This window comes from Cyprinus carpio, chromosome A16 (assembly GCF_018340385.1).
Source record: "Cyprinus carpio isolate SPL01 chromosome A16, ASM1834038v1, whole genome shotgun sequence".
NCBI lineage: Eukaryota > Metazoa > Chordata > Actinopteri > Cypriniformes > Cyprinidae > Cyprinus > Cyprinus carpio.
In genome coordinates, this window is record NC_056587.1 from 23,087,624 (window position 1) to 23,107,544 (window position 19,921).

Here is a 19,921-nt window from a genome sequence, read left to right on the forward strand (position 1 = left end):
GGATTAAGTAAATTTTCCATGGCAAAGAAGGACTATGCAAAATCATCTGATCACTCTTCATAACCATTCTGGAGTATATGCAACTTGCTATTATAAAAACTTAAGCAGCAACTTTTCCAATTTCCAATATTTATGTAATTCTCAAAACTTTTGGCCACGACTGTGTTCATTTATACCAACAAAACCCATTTTTATGGATTAAATCACTTTAAATCACTCTTTAAGGTAAGAACACTTTTTACAGTGTATAGGAGTAATATATATATATATGATAATAATCTTACAAATAAATATAGTTATGAGTAATTATGTGTACAAATATAAATTTTGTGAATCTGATTTTAGTTTCTATTAATATTTTGAATCTATTTTTATTTTCATTTTAATTTGTGTAATTTTAGTTTTTTCATGTCTATATACTGTAGTTCTTAATTTACAATAAAATATAAACTAAAGTAATATGAGAAATAGCTGAAATAGTTAAATAGTTCTAGTTTTATTTAACCATAATAACCTTGCACTGAATCAACATAAATACATTAAATTATACCCAAAAAAAAAAAAAATGTTTAATGGGCTAAATAAAAAAAAAAAAATGTTTAATGGGCTAAATCAAGTAAAAATCAAGGTAATATCTACTTGCACAGTATACACACTACGTAGTATGCTATTCTGAACACAGCCGTGTCCTTGCAGCCCATCTGGCCTAGATGAGCACTATACCTCCCTCATTAGTGTACAGTATGTAGGTCAGGTGGCCTTTAGAGGACACAGGTGTCCTTCACTCACAACACGAATAACACACGGAGAAAAAACACTGTTCAGCTAAAAACCAGACGTTGACTAATTGTGAGCGGGGAAAGCCAACGTAACACGTTCATCAAAGAAGCGCACAGGGATCCGGCGGAGAATGCATTTGCGTCAATTCAGAGCAACCAATCAGCTGCGAGAATCACATCTGCAGTGCAATCCTCAACACACAACATAAATCCACTGGTTGCATGTGTGTTAATGCCTTATAGTCTTGTTTCACAAATGAAGACCTTATAATATAAGTCTTAAAGTCGTGGCATTAAATGTTGCATGTGCTGCAAATAAGTGTATTTTGATTTAAGAAGATTTAAACTAGAAAACATGCAGAAATACTGAAGAAGAACAGCATTTCTCCTTGATGGAACCAGCAGGAACCCCTGGCTCTAACGTAACAGGCAGGTTAAAAAATAAAAAAAAACAATCACATGATATTTGTAAATAAATTAATTTTATTTGAGACAGATGGGGCTGTGTGTTGTGTTGAGACGGCTCCGTGTCTGTAATGAGTATTACCATTATTACTGTTTATAAAGCCATGCTGCTGATGATTAAAGTAACATTTTCTTCATATAATATAATGTTTTCTTCTAAAAAACCCCAGCTATGATTATAACAGCAACGAGGGAGCTGCTGCAGATCTTTAAATGTCATTTATTCTCTACATGTTGCACTAAACTGTACTGAAATCCTCCGAGAAAATGAACACAGTGAAGAAAAAACACACGTATCCCAAAATAGAGCGGATTCTTAGGTTGTGAACAGTCTCTCTGTGTGTCTTTATTCTTCTCTTCTCAGGTTCATCGATGAGGATGAACGGGCAAGACGTCCTGCTCGTGCTGATGAGGAAGGAGGTAAAAAAATAATAACGAATCATCATCATCATCATCATCATCATCGTCAACATCATCAACAAACATTCTCAGTCCCAGGAAACCCGGCTCAAGCCACGATGCAAGTCTGGGTCGAACATAAACACTGTTTATTTTTCAAAAATGTATTTCAAAAAGAAAGTGCTGCGGACCTATAAACATATTTTCGTGAACAATAACACTGTCCTCTGCTGCTTTTCAGAAAAGAAACAAAGCGAGACGAAATCGTGTCCAAAAGCAAGCCCCGCGTTAGAAAGACTTTGCGAGTTTGAGAACAAGCTTTAACTTTGCAGATACTGATCTAGAAGTGCTTGGACTTCACTTGGAGGAGCTGGTGCTCTCATAGTGCGGCGCGGCAGCATTCACACAGTTAATATCTGAAGGCTCTAGCTGGAGCGGCACTGAACCTGGCTCTCCGAGCTCTCTTCATCATCGGAGCCCTCCGTGCCGCGGCTGCTCAGACCCGTGATGCGGTAGCCCATGTTCAGCAGCATCACCTCCAGCGGATCTGCGTTCATGCGTCTCTGGTTGGCTTGAGCGGCGCTCTCCATGTCCTCCACGACCCGACCGTTCTCCTTCTCCTCCGACTGACCATCAGAAAAAAACAAGTCACTTTTGGTGCATTCAACAGCCTCGCCTCAAGATTCAACCTCTTAAAGGAACAGTTCACCAAAAAGTGAAAACTCAGACTTCTGCAGTGAATGGGTGCCGTCAGAATGAGAATCTGATAAACGCATCACAAGTAATCCACAGCACTCCAGTCCATCAGTGAACATCTGGAGAAGACAAAAACTGAAACACATCTAGCATTAAGACGTTTTTAAATCAAATACATAGAGTCTATAATCCATAATAACACTTCCTCCAGTGAAAAAGTGCATCTCCTGTTGTCTCTCACATCAAAATCCAGACACATATTTGTTTAGAGCTGTTTAAACACTGCTTGATCTGTGCAGATTTCTCTCCTGATTCACACCAGAACACCTTTTCACTGGAGGAAGTGTTATTATGGATTATAGACTCTATGTATTTGGAGTTAAAAAAACGTCTTAATGCTGGATGTGTTTCATCTTTTGTCTTCTCCAGATGTTCACTGATGGACTGGAGTGCTGTGGATTATTGTGATGTTTTTATCAGACTCTCATTCTGACGGCACCCATTCACTGCAGAGGACTGAGTTTTCACTTTTTGTTAAACTATTCCTTTAATGCGTTTTTAAAAGTTACTGAATCAGTATTCAGTGTAGGGCTGCGTCATAAATAATCAACAACATTTCTGATTATGGATTAATCATGCACTGCACTGAAAACATTCACACTTTCCGTCACTTTATACCAGAGAATAACGCACTTCTGTGGACAAAACACATCTGAAAACTGTTGAGTCATATCAAGTGCACCAAACAAAAGCATAAACAGTAGATTAATGTTTTTACCGCAAGCGAGACGGTTAAACCTCGCAGACTTCAAACAACATTATTTTTAATTTTCAATTATTATTTTTTTATTCATTCTAAAAAATATATCATGATATTTTTATCTGATTAGATAATCAAAATAAACAAGTGAAATTAAAACCAAAAAATAAAACCAATTAAAGAAATTGACTATAAAAAAATACAATAAAGATAAAAAATATATCATGATATAATGTTTCATTTCATTCAGTATCAATAATTAATGAAATTTATTTATCAACTAGAAGAAAAAGTTTAAATGTAACCAATATATTTTTTTATTTACCTGATTTATTAAAGACAAAAAAAAATAATAATAATTTTAGTTTTAACAGTCAAACATAAAATAAAATGTAAACAAATATCTCCTTTCTTCTATAATATGATGCAAATAAAATACGCAGTGAGCAAAACAAACCACCCAAACTAATAATTAAATACAAAATAAAAATAAAGAATTATAAAAAAAACAAATAAACTAATATTTATATATCAAATATGATTTCGTGAATTACATAAACAATTATGAACAAAACAGCATCATGTATTTATGCATAACTATCAATCACACGATTGCATTTAAAAACACACAGACGCAGAGAATAGAATAAAACCCTCTTTTATCTTTACATGGCTTTCTGTTCATCTCTGATCATCTTCTCCACACTGAGCTTCTGTATTTCTCCAGTGTTTTGAATGGAAAACTGGAAGGTGAATTTCAAATGAAACTATGGCTGAAGGTGTACCTCGGGTCTGGGGCTCCAGAGCCGCACCACGGGGTCGATGCCGCTGGTGGCCAGGAAGCAGTAGCTGGGGTGCGGCTGCAGGCAGTTCACTATAGACTCGTCCCCCTGTAAGATCCGCACCAGGTTCGTCGTCTCTTTCTCCCAGATAAATAACCAATGTTTTGCTCACCAAACCTGCATTTATTTGATCATTTGAAATATTTTTACTATAGCAAAAGATCCGGAGTCAAAACCTGCATTTATTTGATCCTGAAAACGGACAGATTTTCATGTTTAAAATACTTATGCGATATTGTTTATCGTGGGCTCTACCAGACCTGCAAATTTCATTTGATCATTTTCAAATATCATTTCAAAATGCATCCACTATTTAAATTATCTGGTGTTTCTGTGTGAATATGACAGCAGATGTTAAAGTGTAATTTATTTCTGTGAATTATGCAGGACTGTATTTTTGTTTTGAAAGTGTTTGAGCTTTATCATTACATTAGGGCAGTCTTCAGAAAAATGTCACATGATCTTCCAATAAATCATTCTAATATACTCAAGCTAAACTTGTATTCTGATTATTATCAATGTTGAACAATGTTAATGCATTAACTAAGACGAGTATTGAACTTTTTCAGAAACTCCTTTTCTCTAAATATCATTGCATTATATCTAATGATTGTTAATAAGAAAAAGCTTTTAACCTTGTTATACATTATGACCACTTTTTTTACAAGGATGCTTTAAATTGAACAAAAATGATGATATATATATATATATATTTTTTTTTTTAAAGAAATTACAGAAATGGATACTTTTTATTCAGCAAGGATGCTTTAAATTGAACAAAAATGATGATTAAGACATTTATAATCTTACAAAAGATTTCTGTTTCAGATAAAAGCTGTTCTTCTGAACTTTCTATTCATCAAAGAAACTTGAAAAAATAATAATAATAATAATAAATGTTTCTGGAGTATATTAGAATGATTTCTGAAGATCATGTGACACTGAAGACTGGAGTAATGATACTGAAAATACAGCTGCGCATCACAGAAATAAATTACACTTTAACAGAGATTCACACAGAAAACAGCTGATTTACATACAATAATATTTCATATTTTTACTGTACTTTTGATCAAATAAATGCAGCCTTGATGAGCAGAAGAGACTTCTTTAAAAAGTAATAAAAACTGTCCTGATCCCAAACCTTTGAACAGCAGTGTCTATATATTAAATACATCGCTCAGAAGTGATTCATAAGCGGTCAGTAAACTGACCTCCCGAAGAAGTTGGCTTCTTTAATATCTGTGGTGGTGTTGCAGTGTCCACAGTAGCGATGCTTGTAGTCGAAGCTCCGCTCTCTCAGCACGATCTCGTCCTCCGGGATGGACTCCTTCCGGCTGAAGCTATGGAAGCGCACGGCGCTGTTCCCCTTCTTGTCCTCAGCTGGAACCGATGCATTAAAAAAATGTCCTGATTATTCAAATGCACGCACAAAAACCAACAACAAAGAACCAACATAAATCAATCTGCTTTAGAGAAGAGGGCCGCCTTGATGTCTCTGTCGAGCGCGTCACATGCGCTGCTGTGCGCCTGCTCCGGAAACTTGCCCTTGAAGTCGTCCAGACACTCCAGAGCCTCGGCGATGTACTTGAGCTCGAACAGGCAGCGTGCTAAACGGAAGTGTGCCTTCAGATGAGCCGGGTTCAGAGACAAGGCCTTCAGACAGTCACGCAGCGCGTCGTAGTGATCTCCGTCCCTGAGACACAGCACACTCAACCATTAACATGTTTCTCATGCACTGCTCTGGCACTCATCCACTAGTGGATCGAAAACACCCAGAATACACATCTGAACGGCTACAATTGAACGTGCTATTAAGGAGCGCTTATGGAACGGCTACAAGGCTTCATGTACGCGGCAAAAAAAAGCTGCATGCATGAGAATCAAACCGTGCACCTCATCTTGCCTCAGGAGCGTTTATCGTACCACTTTCTCTTCATGTACGCGGCGGCGCGGTTTCCGTACAGCATGGCGTTGTGTCCGGCCTCATGGATGCCCAGACTGTAGAGCTGGATGGCTCGAGTCCACTGCTGGCGCGCGAACGCATCGTTAGCCTGCTGCTTGATCCGCTCCAGATGAGGAGGAAGATCACTGCAGACAAATACTGACCAGTCACGCCAACTCAGACCGGTGTGTGACAGGCGAACCGGAAATGACATCATACAAGCGTGACCGCGCCGGAATCGAACCTACCTGGAGACTTTAGCCAGTTTGAGGCGGCTGGCGGGAAGATGAATCCCGTTGGACACACCGTTGGTCGTCTTCCCATTCTGTACCTCTGCAGGAGCAAAGAGAGGACGATGGGTTCGTCTCGTTATCTGAGAGTCTGAGAGCCACGTCATGTGATTTAGTACACTCTCTCATTTAAACTTACACAGATCAAGTCTGATCAATTTCTGTGAATCAAATTCTGTTTCAATTAATCAGTTCACTGCTTCATTTGCAACAGTGTTATTTTAGTATCACTGAGAGACTATCGTAGTTTTTATTCATATTTTGAATCAGTTTTTATTTTTATATTTTCTGTTTTCATTTAAAATTTTAGTTACATTTTTAGTAACTTTTTTGTCATTTTTAGACGTTTTCTTTTTTGCTGTATTTTTTATTTTTAGGTTTAGTTATTTTAGTACATCGAGTTACTTATTAAAAAATAATAAAATTAAAATTAAAATATAAAAAAATTAAAATAAGTTTCTATTTTATTTTATTTTATTTCGAGTAACAATTTTTTTTGTACCTTTAATTTTTATTTTAATTTGAGTTGAATTGAAATTTCCCAAGTCTTTTATTTCCTTTATTGACACTTTACTGGTCATTTATTCCATGCAGTTGCACTGGTGTATAAAAACACCACTAAACTTCTAAACTTAAATGGATAAATATTAAAATTCATAACAATGCTGTCATCTCACCATATGAAAGTAATTTTTTTATATATATTTTAAATATCGTGGAACCACATTATTAAAAAAAGGCATACCCAATTAAAAAAATAATAATAATACTTTTTTCCCCAACTCTTTAAAATATTCACTACACAAATGTGTTCAAGGATGAACTTTTGACTTTTTGATTTTTCATTTTTGAAATGATTCTGACTTAATTTGTTTCGAGCCTTTTTTCGATTCTTCTTTCAAACCTTGGTAACATCTACTATATCAGACAGAGACAGCGTCATCAAAACTGGGTTGAGCTCTAGTTTAAGTAAACTATAATAACCTTGCACTTAAACTCTTAAACATTTCGAATCTACTTGGATATTTATATCTCAGTGAAAGAAGCAAAAGCATAAAGATTTCTTTTAACTTTTGCATTTTTTTTGTATTTAGCTGTATCGTTCACGTCCAGTCATTTTTAAGATCCTATATGCAGTAATATGACAGATTGATGTATTTATAATAATAATATGATTCCATGCAAAAAATAATCAGTAAAAAAAATAAAAATCATATTCCAAGAAAAAAACAACAATACATTGTATGAGTCAAAATTATACATTTCTCTTTTATGTCAAAAATCATTAGGATATTAAGTAAAGATCATGTTCCATGAAGATATTTAGTAAATTTCCTACCGTAAATATATCAAAACTTAATTTTTGATTAGTAATATGCATTGCTAAGAACTTCATTTGAACAACTTTAAAGATGATTTTCTCAATATTTAGATTTTTTTGCTCCCTCAGATTCCAGATTTTCAAATAGTTGTATCTCAGACAAATATTGTCCTCCTAACAAACCACACATCAATGGAGAGATGATATATTTTGAAAAGTTGACCCTTATGACTGGTTTTGTGCTCCAGGGTCACATATTGGCTTCTGTGTAGCATTCACATCTTACCTGATGATGTGTGGCATTTTTTGGGCAGCAGAAAGGTGTACGGCCTCTGTTTGAACGTCAGATCAAATAAATACACCTGCAAACAGGAAGCAGCATTGCATGAGTGTGCATCCTGGCAGCGGAGGGTCAGTGACGGTCACTAGTTTACCTGCTCTCCACCCATGTTCACCAGCAGCTCGGTGCCGTCAGGACTGAACGTGACGTAGGTGGCCACCAGAACTCGTAATCTGTTGTTATAATCAGGAAGCTTCACCGGCAAGTGCCCTACAAACAGAGAGAAACATTTGTATAATTGTGTTTTCCCCCGATACAGGAGAAACACAGAGATACGCTCGACAAACCTGCCACGTAGTACTGTCCCGCGCCGTCCGGTATCGACTTCTGCTTGTCACAGAACGTGTGAACTCCGGCTGAGGCGCTCTGACCCAAAGACTTCCTAGAAGACAGTTCACACAAGAGAAACGTTACACCCGAAAGAAAACACCCCTCAAAATAATAACAACACACATCTATAACCAAGACTTCTTTATAAAACAGATAGTTCCGCTCCTTGATTCTGATTGGTTGAGCCGCGTTCAAAGCTGTTATAAATTACTCTACAAAGTAACAAACACCTTTGTTTACTTCTGTGTGTTGCTCGGCAACCACTTTGTTGCAACCACAACTGATTCTGAGGAGCTACATACTGTTTTTATTAATATCATTACACTTTATCTGCTCCGTTTTATTCTGTGAAACCTAACTACGTGTATGGAATAACCGTTTTATAAAAAGCAATAATCCCCGTGAAACCGTGGTTTACAGTGATTTTATAACAGCTAAGCTCGTCAGCTCCACGGTTTCCTACAAGAGTTACTGTGGTTTACTGAAAACGATAAAAACACATTTTAATTACTTCAAAATAAAATAAACGTTAACTGAAAAAAAGTCAAATATCAGAAAACTCATTTCAAGTTTAATTAAATGTATTAAAATGTATTTCCGCTAGTTTTGCAAGGCAACATTTCTATTTTTATTTAGTTTAACTTGAACTAAAATAACGTTTAAAATTATAAAAAAATAATAAAATAAATAAAAATTTAAAAAATATAAAAAAAAATATATAAAATTACAAAATACACAACCAAATTACTAAAACTTTTCAATTCAAATGAAAACATGAAATATAATATATATCTCAATGATACTAAAAAAAAGTTTTACTTTAAATAAATGTTAGTCTTGCCGTTTATAATAATGCCATAAAATAGATTTTTGTTTTACACTTATATTTTTTAATTCCTGTTCTGTTGTGAATACCGTAAAATTTTAAGGATTTGTCGTGAAGTGAGAATTAATTTCCGGTATTTTATTTTTGAATTTGATAAAACATTTATTCAGCGCTGCGATTCAATAATGCGAGTTTGACCACGTGCAACCAATACTCAACAAAAAAACATAAATTCAAAAAAAACTCAACCAAAAAAAAAAAATAAAGAAAAAAATAACCCAATCCAAAACTCAAAAAGCACTGATAGTCTGCTGCAGATCTCAAATCTGATTTACTGCTGCACTTTTCAGATGTTCAGTTCTCATGACATCAAACCTGATGCAGTGTGATTTGAGAGCAGACTGTTAACACATTATCTGTTCTGTATGGACATTCTGCCTCACTCCTGTTTACTTGAGAACCATTCCTTCAATCATAAGACTGAAATGACCTGTGATTGTGGATCATTCTGATGTCGTAGAGCCGGACGAAGGGCCCGTTGGCTCCCACAGCCAGGTAGTTGTTGTCACGAGGGTTGATGGCCAGACATTTGGCTTCCACGAGCTGCCCACAATACTCCGTCAGATCGATTAACAACACTAACCCTATAGAGCGACAGACTGAAGAGAAAAGCACATTCTAAACGGAGCCAATTTTGATTTCATGTTCGCTTTAAATAAGTGTAAAGGTGTACAGGCCAAACTAGGTTTTTTTTCTAAACGGAGCCAATTTTGATTTCATGTTCGCTTTAAATAAGTGTAAAGGTGTACATTCCAATTTTGATTTCATGTTCGCTTTAAATAAGTGTAAAGGTGTACATTTAACATTTCTGCAGCAAAACCCAGTCATTTCTATAGGAATCCATGTGGATTTTTGTGTGAAATGCAGATTTGAAAGCGAATTTGGACAAGAAAGCTCCATTTGTCTTTTTTTGCCTGCTAAATTTTGCTCCTGTGACGGTGCCATCAGACGCTTATTGTTGAAAAGCAGCTGTTAAAGCTCTGTTTTAGCACTTTTGTGTGCAGTATGCATCAGGGTTATTATTATGAAACCGAAACTAAAACCATCCGAAAACATTTTAGTCACCTGAAATTACATTAACTTTAACTGGAATTAGATAAAATGTAAAAAAAATAATAATAATAAAAAAAAAAACTTTGACCTTGTTATATTTCATTTAGTTTCTAAAGCAACATTTCCTATTAGCTAAAATAACTATAGTTAAAATTGAAATAAAAATTAATAAAAATAACAACAAATTTACTAAAACTACAACTAAAATTTAAATAAAACGGAAAATATGAAAATACTTAAATATATAAATTAAAAAATTAAATATTATTAAAAATTATACTATTATATATTTAATATTTACATTTTGATATAAATTACAATTGTACTGTAAAATAAATAAAAACCCAAATATAAATAAAAAATAAATATTAAAAGCAACAAAATTACTAAAACTATAACTAAAATTAAATAAAAATGGGAAATATGAAAATAAAAACTCAAATATATAAATAAAAAAAATTAAAAACAACAAAATTACTAAAACTATAACTAAAATAAAAATAAAAACAGAAAATATGAAAATAAAAACTCAAATATATAAATAAAAAAATAAATATTAAAAGCAACAAAATTACTAAAACTATAACTAAAATTAAATAAAAATGGGAAATATGAAAATAAAAACTCAAATATATAAATAAAAAATAAATATTAAAAGCAACAAAATTACTAAAACTATAACTAAAATTAAAATGGAAAGTATGAAAATAAACCTCAAATATATAAATATAAAATAAATATGATTAAAAACTATAATAGTATAACATTAAATATTTACATTTCAATATAAATTACAATTGTAGTGTAAAATAAAAAGTTATTATGTAATATAATGAAATGCTTCGTGCAGTGCGTCAGACAGTTATTTCATTAAATTACTGTCTCTGATTTGATCATCACAATTATCACGCAGTTTCATTTATTTATTTTAATTATAAAGTTTTTTCCTTGCACTCACACCTCCCACGAGGCTATCGGACTATTTATCTTAATGTTACATTCGACTGAATTAATAATGACTCAACACGCCTGTATGACGTCTGAAGCGCAGCTGAAAGTCTCCGTACCGAATGAAGCCGTCCTCCGCCGCGCTCCAGAAGGTGTTGGGCCACATGGGAGCCGCTGCGATGCGCTTGACGCGGTTGGTGTGGTCTGAGAACATGTGAGTGGTCTCCTTCGCCGTCAGGTCGTGCACGTGCACCTTGGTGTCGGCGGCTCCTGTGATCAAGATCCGGTCCTCGGAGTGAGGCAGGAACTGCAAACACACACGTTCACGGATGAGGACACACGTTCTGACATGTTACCTAGATGCAGACGTGGACTTCACCTTCACTGAGAAGATGTTGGCTGCGTGTCCCGTGTGCATAGTGATGAGCTTGGTGTGCCGGAACGGATCCCAGACGATGGCGTGCTGGTCATCTGAACCCGAGGCCAGGAGGCTGGAAACAACAAACACAGTGAGTTCATGAAGAGACACGGAGACGTGAAGAACTGTGGGATTGAAGACTGAACTTACTCTCCTCTCTCATTCCACTCCAGACAGTTGACGCAGCCGGTGTGACCCTGAAACAGAGATTACAGAATATTAATATTCCTCGAGCAGACGAACTCATCTCTATTCTAAAGAGAGCATTTGCGGCCACTAAACTACAAAACCACAGCAAAGCATAGTTTCTTCACATGCATGAGAAACATGTCTGCTATTACTATAATTATAAATATTTTAGGGCAAAACATAAAACAGGGTTACTATGTAACAGTTTTAACTTCTTTAGTTAACATGAACAGCATCAGAATGAACAGCATTTACTAATGCATTATTAAAATCAGAAGTTGTGCTTGTTAAAATTAGTTGATACGCTGTGAATTAACACGAACTGACAATGAATTACTGTATTTTTATTAACTAACATTAACAAAGATTAATAAATACTGTAGTCAATGTATTGTTTATTGTTTGTCATGTTAGTTAATACATTAACCTTATTGTAAAGTGATACCCTAAAAATAAAACCTTAAAAAAATAAAAATTGTAGCTTGAAATAAATGTTAACTGAAATAATATATTAAAAAACATTTTTTTTTTACTAAAATAACTATATATATATATATATATATATATATATATATATATATATATATATATAATAAAAACTGCTAAAAATGTTATTAAAATATTTTTTTGGAATAACTAATAAATAAAAACTAAAAACTAAATGGACACACATATATATATATATATATATATATATATATATATATATATATATATATATATATATATATATAAAATTACTAAAACTAAGTAAAGTTAGTAGAATATGAAAAATTATTTTCAAAATTTAAATAAATAAAAATCACAATAAAAAAATAAAAACAACAAAATTACTAAAACTAAGTAAAGTTAAAATAAAAACAATATATAAAAATAAAATCTCTAGAATGCTTTCTAACATTTTATCACGAAAATATCAATGCATTGAGACATGATATTGAAGGCCCGAAGTTATTCTGCACCTCATTAATAAAATATACTATGTATGTACAGGCCAAAATTGCACATTAAGTGCTTTCTTTATAAAGTTTTGCTAAGGGAAGATGTTTAATGTGTTTGGGCTCATCTGTGGGTCTGTGCATGCACACATATATCACTGCAAGTCACATTAATTGTTGTCTTTATAATGGTTTTCCATGGGAAATAATTCAGTTTAGTGTGTTGCACTCATATTCTGAGCTTATCTGTAGATATTGGACGCATGTAAACAGAGGAAAGCTTTGCTGTGGCGTCACATGGAAACTATGAATTAACACACTCACCTGTAGCTCGGCCTCCAGCCCCAGACGCTTTATAAACGGGTCGGTCACATGATAGTGTCTCTGGAAGTCCAGAGCCCGGTTCTCCTGCACACATGGGACACGAGAGCGTTACACGAGAGTGTTACACGAGACATTACACGAGAGCGTACACAAGACAAGCGGCCAAAATTACACGCAGACGTGTTACACAAGAGCGTTACACGAGAGCGTTACACGACAGCGTTACAAGAGAGCGTTACACGGCAGTGTTACACCAGAGCGTTACACGGCAGTGTTACGCGACAGCGTTACACCAGAGCAGTGTTAGTTGACGAGCGTTACACCAGATCGTTACACCAGAGCGTTACACGACAGCGTTACACGACAGCGTACTGCGGGCTGCGTTGCACACAAATTGAGCGGGCCAAAATTGAACGCTAGCGTTACACGACAGCGTTACACGACAGCGTTACACGAGAGCGTTACACGGCAGCGTTACGCGACAGCGTTACACGACAGCGTTACACGAGATCGTTACACGAGAGCGTTATACCAGAGCGTTACACGACATCGTTTTAGTTGAGATCGTTACATGAGAGCGTTACAATAAAGAGCAAAACCAGAGCGTTACACGGCAGTGTTACACCAGAGCGTTACACCAGAGCGTTACACGGCAGTGTTACACGACAGCGTTACACCAGATCGTTACACCAGAGCGTTACACGGCAGCGTTACGCGACAGCGTTACACAGCAGCTTTACACGAGAGCGTTACACGGCAGCGTTACACGACAGCGTTACAAGAGAGCGTGACACGAGAGCGTTACACGACAGCGTTACAAGAGAGCGTGACACGAGAGCGTGACAAGAGAACTTACATGAGAGCGTTACACAGCAGAAGCGCTGGATGATGAACTGCTGTGGTGTGTTGTAGATGCTCCAGACGTTCTCCTCTAATGTTCACACGGGTTTCGAGTAAATGAAGAACTCTTTTGAAGGATGCTCACCTGGATCTGGCGGTGCAGGAGATCACGCGTGACGCTCCGCAGGGTCATGGTCTCACAGCACGTCATCAGCGGCCGGTCAGGAGCCACAGATCTGCGGTCATCTGTGCAGTCACCGCAACTCTGATATGCACATTCTCTAGACAATGCTTGATTAATTTACACTTTCATTTCATCGCTTCTGTTCAAAAGATTGGGATCAATAAGATTTGTAATGTATTTTATAGAAGTCTCTTCTCCGATGTGTCACAATATTTTATAGAAGTCTCTTCTGCTCATCAAGGCTGCATTTCTTTGATTAAAAATACAGTAAAAACTGTAAAATTGTGAAATATTATTACAATTTGACATAATGGTTTTCTATGTGAGTATCTGTTAAACTGTAATGTATTTCTGTGATGTGCAGCTGTATTTTCAGCATCATTACTCCAGTCTTCAGTGTCACATGATCTTCAGAAATCATAATAATATGCTGATTTATTATCAGTGCTGGAAACAGTTCAAAAAGTTCAAAAGAACAGCATTTATTTAAAATAGAAATCTTTCCTAACAACATACAGTACTTTGTTTTTGTACTTTTATTCAGCAAGGATGGTTAAATTGATACAAAGTGATAATCAAGACTTATTTTGTTAGTAAATGCTGTTCTTTTTAACATTATTCATCAAAGAATCCTGAAAAACGTATCACAGTTTCCAATATTGATAATAAATCAGCAAATTTATTAAAAAATGTGACATTGAAGCCTGAGTAAATTTATTAAAAAATGTTAAAAAAATCCTACATTGAAGCCTGAGTAATGATGCTGAAAATTCAACTTTGATCAAAGAAATAAAATACAGTTTAAAGTATATTAAAATAGAAAACCATTATTTTAAATTGCAATATTATTTCACAATTTTACTGAATTTTCAGTCAAATAAAATACATTTCAGATCTTACTGAACCCAGTCTTTCAAACAGCAGTATATGTTTAAGGTCTGACCGATTATTTAAACACATTTTTTAGAGTCAGATCTGCATTTAAGTCTTAACACTACATGCAAAAACATTTTTTATGCACTTATCTTTTATAACTAGGGAAAAAACATCTAAAATATGTGTTTAAGTGTAAAATACATTATTTGCATCTGTACAATTCGTTTGCAATATATATCTTCCGCTTCAGCAGCACTTACACACACCAAACTTCACAGTTTATAGTTGTTGACAGTGTTGTTCTGATTTATGAAGTCATATTTTACTCTCATATTAATATCTAGTGTAAAGAAAACATCCAAAATACACATTTAAGTGTTTACTTTATTGCGCTTTATCTAACTGCATCTGTACATTTCAATTACAATACACGTATTTAAAGAGTTTTATTCCTTTAAATTCCAGAGGTTTGTTAATATCTCATTCACACTGACTTATACAACATCTTATTTCTAAAAAACATTATGAAAAGTTAGCTTTTTTTCAGGCTGTTAACAGTATTTTTTCTGTTTTATGGAGTGTTAAAAATGCATATTCATTAAATAAAAACCACAAACATGAATTAATTACTAGTAACTGAATATTTAATTAGATAATGGATAAAAACAAAACAAATAAAGTGTAAGTTTTTAGTACATAAATGTGAATTAAAGGCTGATTGGACGTCCTGTGAAAACATAAACAACCGCAGACTAGCATTAGCCGACTAGCGACAGCTGCAAAAACACACTTTTAAACAAAACCGAACACTTCTGACAGCAGACAGCAGCGTGCTGCTCAGTACAGTTCGTCGAAAGCGAGATTAATTGACAGATAACCCGCAGATATGAGTAAAGTGTGTGAGATATCGTCTTACCTGAGAGTCTGTCCGGCCTTCTGTCTGCGCAGCGCGATTAAACACGAGAGGCTTCCGCTGAAAACTCAGCTGTGCTTTCGGTAACCAGTCTAAACGCTTTAACTCTCCGCTGAACAACGCCTACAGCTAGTAAAGCACTGGTTGTGATGAAGCTCTGGTGAGATTTTAATCCACACAGTTACTGGCGAGTTTCCTCGACTGAGCGCCTGACAGCGCGGGTTGCCAGATCCGCTCAAACGCATCCGCGCGCTCTTCATCTTCAGCGAATCAGCAGACTGTACTTTCGCTTTTACACGCATTTAATTGTGCTTGTGTTTTATCCACTTTGCAGCGAAGCATGATTGATTAAAAAAATGTTTGATTATATTACTCGTCGAACATGCTTTAAATTATTTGATATACATCGATTACTAAAAATATTAGTGTTTTATGCGTATGCTATCTGCGTTTACTGATATGATGAAGGAATATCTGGCAACTCTAAAGTGTTCTCAAGGCATTTCCTGTTTTGTACAATTACAAAATACAAGTCACTAGACTTGTTTTTGGTTTGTGCACTTTTGTGCGCTGTTGTCACGTTATATGAAAATCTTAAGTAAAAAGCTTATTATAGTTGAGTAAAATCTGAAATATTTTTTTAAATTATTATTATTATTATTTAAATATTAACTATTTCAGCTAGTTGCCAGGGCAAAATTTCTCATTTTATTTATGTATTTTTTTTTTAATTTGATGTACTAAAATAACTTAAACTAAAATTAAGATGAATAAAATCTATGTAGACATATATAAATATATAGTTAATTTCAGCTAGCTGCCTAAACAACATTTCTCAGTGTTTAATGTTTACAGCCATGATGAAGGAATATCTGGCAACTCTAAAGTGTTCTCAAGGCATTTCATGTTTTGTACAATTACAAAATACAAGTCACTACCTGTAGACATGACCAAGTGAATAAAAGTTAATTTTAGAGATGCAAATAAAACCACTGCACATGCATAAAATGTGTTTAATGCATTATTTGCATCTGTAGATTTAGTTTGCAATATATATATCTTAGTTTATAGCACTTTATAGTTTTTGACAGTATTGTTCTGTTTCATAAAGTGTATATTTTACTCCATAAGATGAATTATTTCAATCTAATGGAAAGAAAACATCCGTAATACACATTTGAGTTTTTATTTTATTGCACTTTATCTATTTGCATCTGTAGATTTCAATTACAATACATGTATTGAAAGAGTTTTTTCTCTTACATACAGTACAACAGAATGCCTCTCTATATTCTGGAGGTTTGTTCATATTTCACTCACACTGATAAAAACATGCAAAACTCTTGTTTAATTGGTTTTGTTGGCATTAGTAATGAAGAGATGTGTTTATATGAGTGCTTCTCGATCTGAGACACTTCTTGCAGGAAGGCGTTGAACAGCTTGGTTCGCTCCATGTAGCTGTATCTGAAAAACAAGACATGAAACCGTGAATGTGTGTGCGTGAAGAGCAGCTCTAGACAGACGCAGGGGCTCCGGGGACCTGCTGATCTTCTCGTTCTGTGAATGCAGGCCGTCGTCGGAGCCTCCGCTGGGCAGCGTGATGATGCTCTTGCCTGTGACGTCGCTCACGGATCAGATCCGGCTCCACGGCAAACACTACGAGACACAGGTGACTGTGACGCTGATGCTCAACGTGCTAGTGCTGTGGATCCTGGATGCAGAAGTACAGAACAAAAGAGAATCCACACACCAAGCAAGTTCAGAGCCCAGCTCAGATAGATTCTCATATAAAGTATGACCTGTAATAGCCTCGCCATTGAGGAACATTTTTAGTATTCAATTAAAATAATATTTTATTTTTGTTTCAGTTAATGTTTATTTTTTGACTTGAAATGTCCCTTTTTAGTGTGTACTTTATTGTCACTTTATATAAAAATCTTAAGTGTAAACGTTTATGTATTTATTTATTTATTAAAGGTTATTATAGTTAACTAAAACTCTACTTAAAGCCATTAATAAACATGATAAACAAAATAAACATGAACTGAAATAAAACATTATTAATATTTGTTTTGTTAATATGAACTATTTCAGCTAGTTGCCAGGGCAAAGTTTCTCATTTTAATTTTTTTTATTTTTTTATTTCCCAATTAAATTGATGTACTAAAGTAACTGAAACCAAATTAATCAAACCTATGTAGACATATGTAACTATGTAGTTTGTTTTAACTAGTTGCCTTCCTCATTTTCATTTAGCTTAATGTTTAGTGCTAAAATAATTAAAAACAAAATAGACTAATTCATTTATTTAATTTAATAAATTCATTTATAAATAATTTTTTTTTATTAAAACTAATGATTTTAAAAACAGGAGAATGATTTACTAAAACAAGTGAATGATTTACTAAAACAATGAATAAATTACTAAAATGAGTTAACGATTTACTAAAATGAGTAAACAATTTACTAAAATTAGGAAACAATTAACTAAAACGAGTTAACGATTTACTAAAATTAGGAAACAATTAACTAAAACGAGTTAACGATTTACTAAAATTAGGAAACAATTAACTAAAACGAGTTAATGATTTACTAAAACGAGTGAATGATTTACTAAAATTAGGAAACAATTAACTAAAACGAGTTAACGATTTACTAAAACGAGTGAATGATTTACTAAAATTAGGAAACAATGAACTAAAACGAGTTAACGATTTACTAAAATTAGGAAACAATTTTCTAAAACAAGGGAAGGATTTACTAAAATTAGGAAAGAATTAACTAAAACGAGTTAACGATTTACTAAACGAGTGAATGATTTACTAAAATTAGGAAACAATTAACTAAAACGAGTTAACAATTTACTAAAATTAGGAAAGAATTAACTAAAACGAGTTAACGATTTACTAAAATTAGGAAAGAATTAACTAAAACGAGTTAACGATTTACTAAAATTAGGAAAGAATTAACTAAAACGAGTTAACGATTTACTAAAACGAGTGAATGATTTACTAAAATTAGGAAACAATGAACTAAAACGAGTTAACGATTTACTAAAATTAGGAAATAATTAACTAAAACGAGTGAAGGATTAGTAAATCATGGCCATGATTTCCTAAAGAGGGAACGATTCATAAAACGAGGGGACAAAGTCTTAATTCATAGATGTAATAAAATATATTTGAGTCCCTGCGTCACATGCAGGACTCTTTCTACATCAACAGCCGACACTAAACCATCAAAGAAAAAGACACTGTACAATCCTGAGGCATCTTATCTGAGCTCAAATTAATAACTGCATCTTCTACAATCTGCAGCTGATTGTGTTACATTTCTGCAGAGATGAGGCGCATCAATAAAGAGTCATGAAGACGTCACTGGAGTAGATGGATGTTGTCAGTGACACAAGATCAGCGGGTATCATAGAGATGTAACAAAGAAATACCTCGATAAATTCCTCTTCATGGCTGTTCACATATTGTGTCAACTCCTCAAATCTGAAGGAAGCCACTCCCGTGCACAGAAGGAGACAGACTAAACTAAAGCTGTTCATCTGTGGAGAGCAGACAGAATCATGAGCCGAAGACTGACATATTCTTATTCTCAGAATAAGGTTTTTAAGAGAAATTAATTCAACCACAACAACAAGATTATCTTCCAACAAGCACAACAACGCCCCACCACCGCTGGTGAGCTGTTAGTTTTCATCATAGGTACCTCCCGTGGAGATAAGGTCACTGAAGTCTCCTTTGCATGGAAAAAAACAGCTTATAGCTGCCAAAATAAATTCCCTCGCTGGCAAACACAATCCCTGAAGCAAGGCTGAGCAGAAACTCACGCTGAGTTCAATATGGGAGCAGATCAACGGCATTCCAAAGCTCAAAGATTTACAGACAAATCACTGATGAAAGGACAAACATCAGCCAGGCATCTCTGAACGCTGGCCTGACAAAGTCGACTTGAACTGGAAGATTTGCCTTGAGTGATTTGAATATGATGCAGTTTGAAAAGAGATTTGACGTTTGAAGTTTATGCAGTAGAATACGGAAGCTTTTTTTTCCACTGTGGGATTAAAAGAAGAAAAAAGGTCATTGCAACTTTTTTCATAACAATTCTAAGAAAAGTGTAATTGCAAAATATTAACTCAGAATTGTGAGAAAATTGTGCGAGAAAAACAGAATTGCG

General features: G+C 34.6%; 1 protein-coding gene and 1 long non-coding RNA gene across 2 annotated transcripts; both read right to left on the reverse strand.

The window, feature by feature from the left end:
* Positions 1 to 1,244: 1,244 nt before the first annotated feature.
* LOC109055044 (WD and tetratricopeptide repeats protein 1-like) lies at positions 1,245 to 14,031 on the reverse strand. The gene is made up of 15 exons (XM_042773330.1): positions 13,909 to 14,031; positions 12,924 to 13,007; positions 11,623 to 11,669; positions 11,434 to 11,545; positions 11,145 to 11,361; positions 9,484 to 9,637; positions 8,125 to 8,219; positions 7,932 to 8,047; positions 7,784 to 7,859; positions 6,135 to 6,219; positions 5,868 to 6,032; positions 5,405 to 5,637; positions 5,145 to 5,327; positions 3,885 to 4,048; positions 1,245 to 2,269 (listed from the first exon to the last, which is right to left on the reverse strand). Exons 1-15 carry the CDS (start codon positions 13,972 to 13,974, stop codon positions 2,069 to 2,071), a joined length of 1,998 nt encoding a protein of 665 aa, XP_042629264.1. The 5' UTR covers positions 13,975 to 14,031; the 3' UTR covers positions 1,245 to 2,068.
* A 2,964-nt stretch (positions 14,032 to 16,995) lies between these two features.
* Positions 16,996 to 19,299, reverse strand: LOC122148081. Its single transcript, XR_006162079.1, has 3 exons — positions 19,182 to 19,299; positions 17,277 to 17,447; positions 16,996 to 17,200 (listed from the first exon to the last, which is right to left on the reverse strand). It is a non-coding gene; the product is annotated as an uncharacterized LOC122148081 (long non-coding RNA).
* Positions 19,300 to 19,921: the final 622 nt, after the last annotated feature.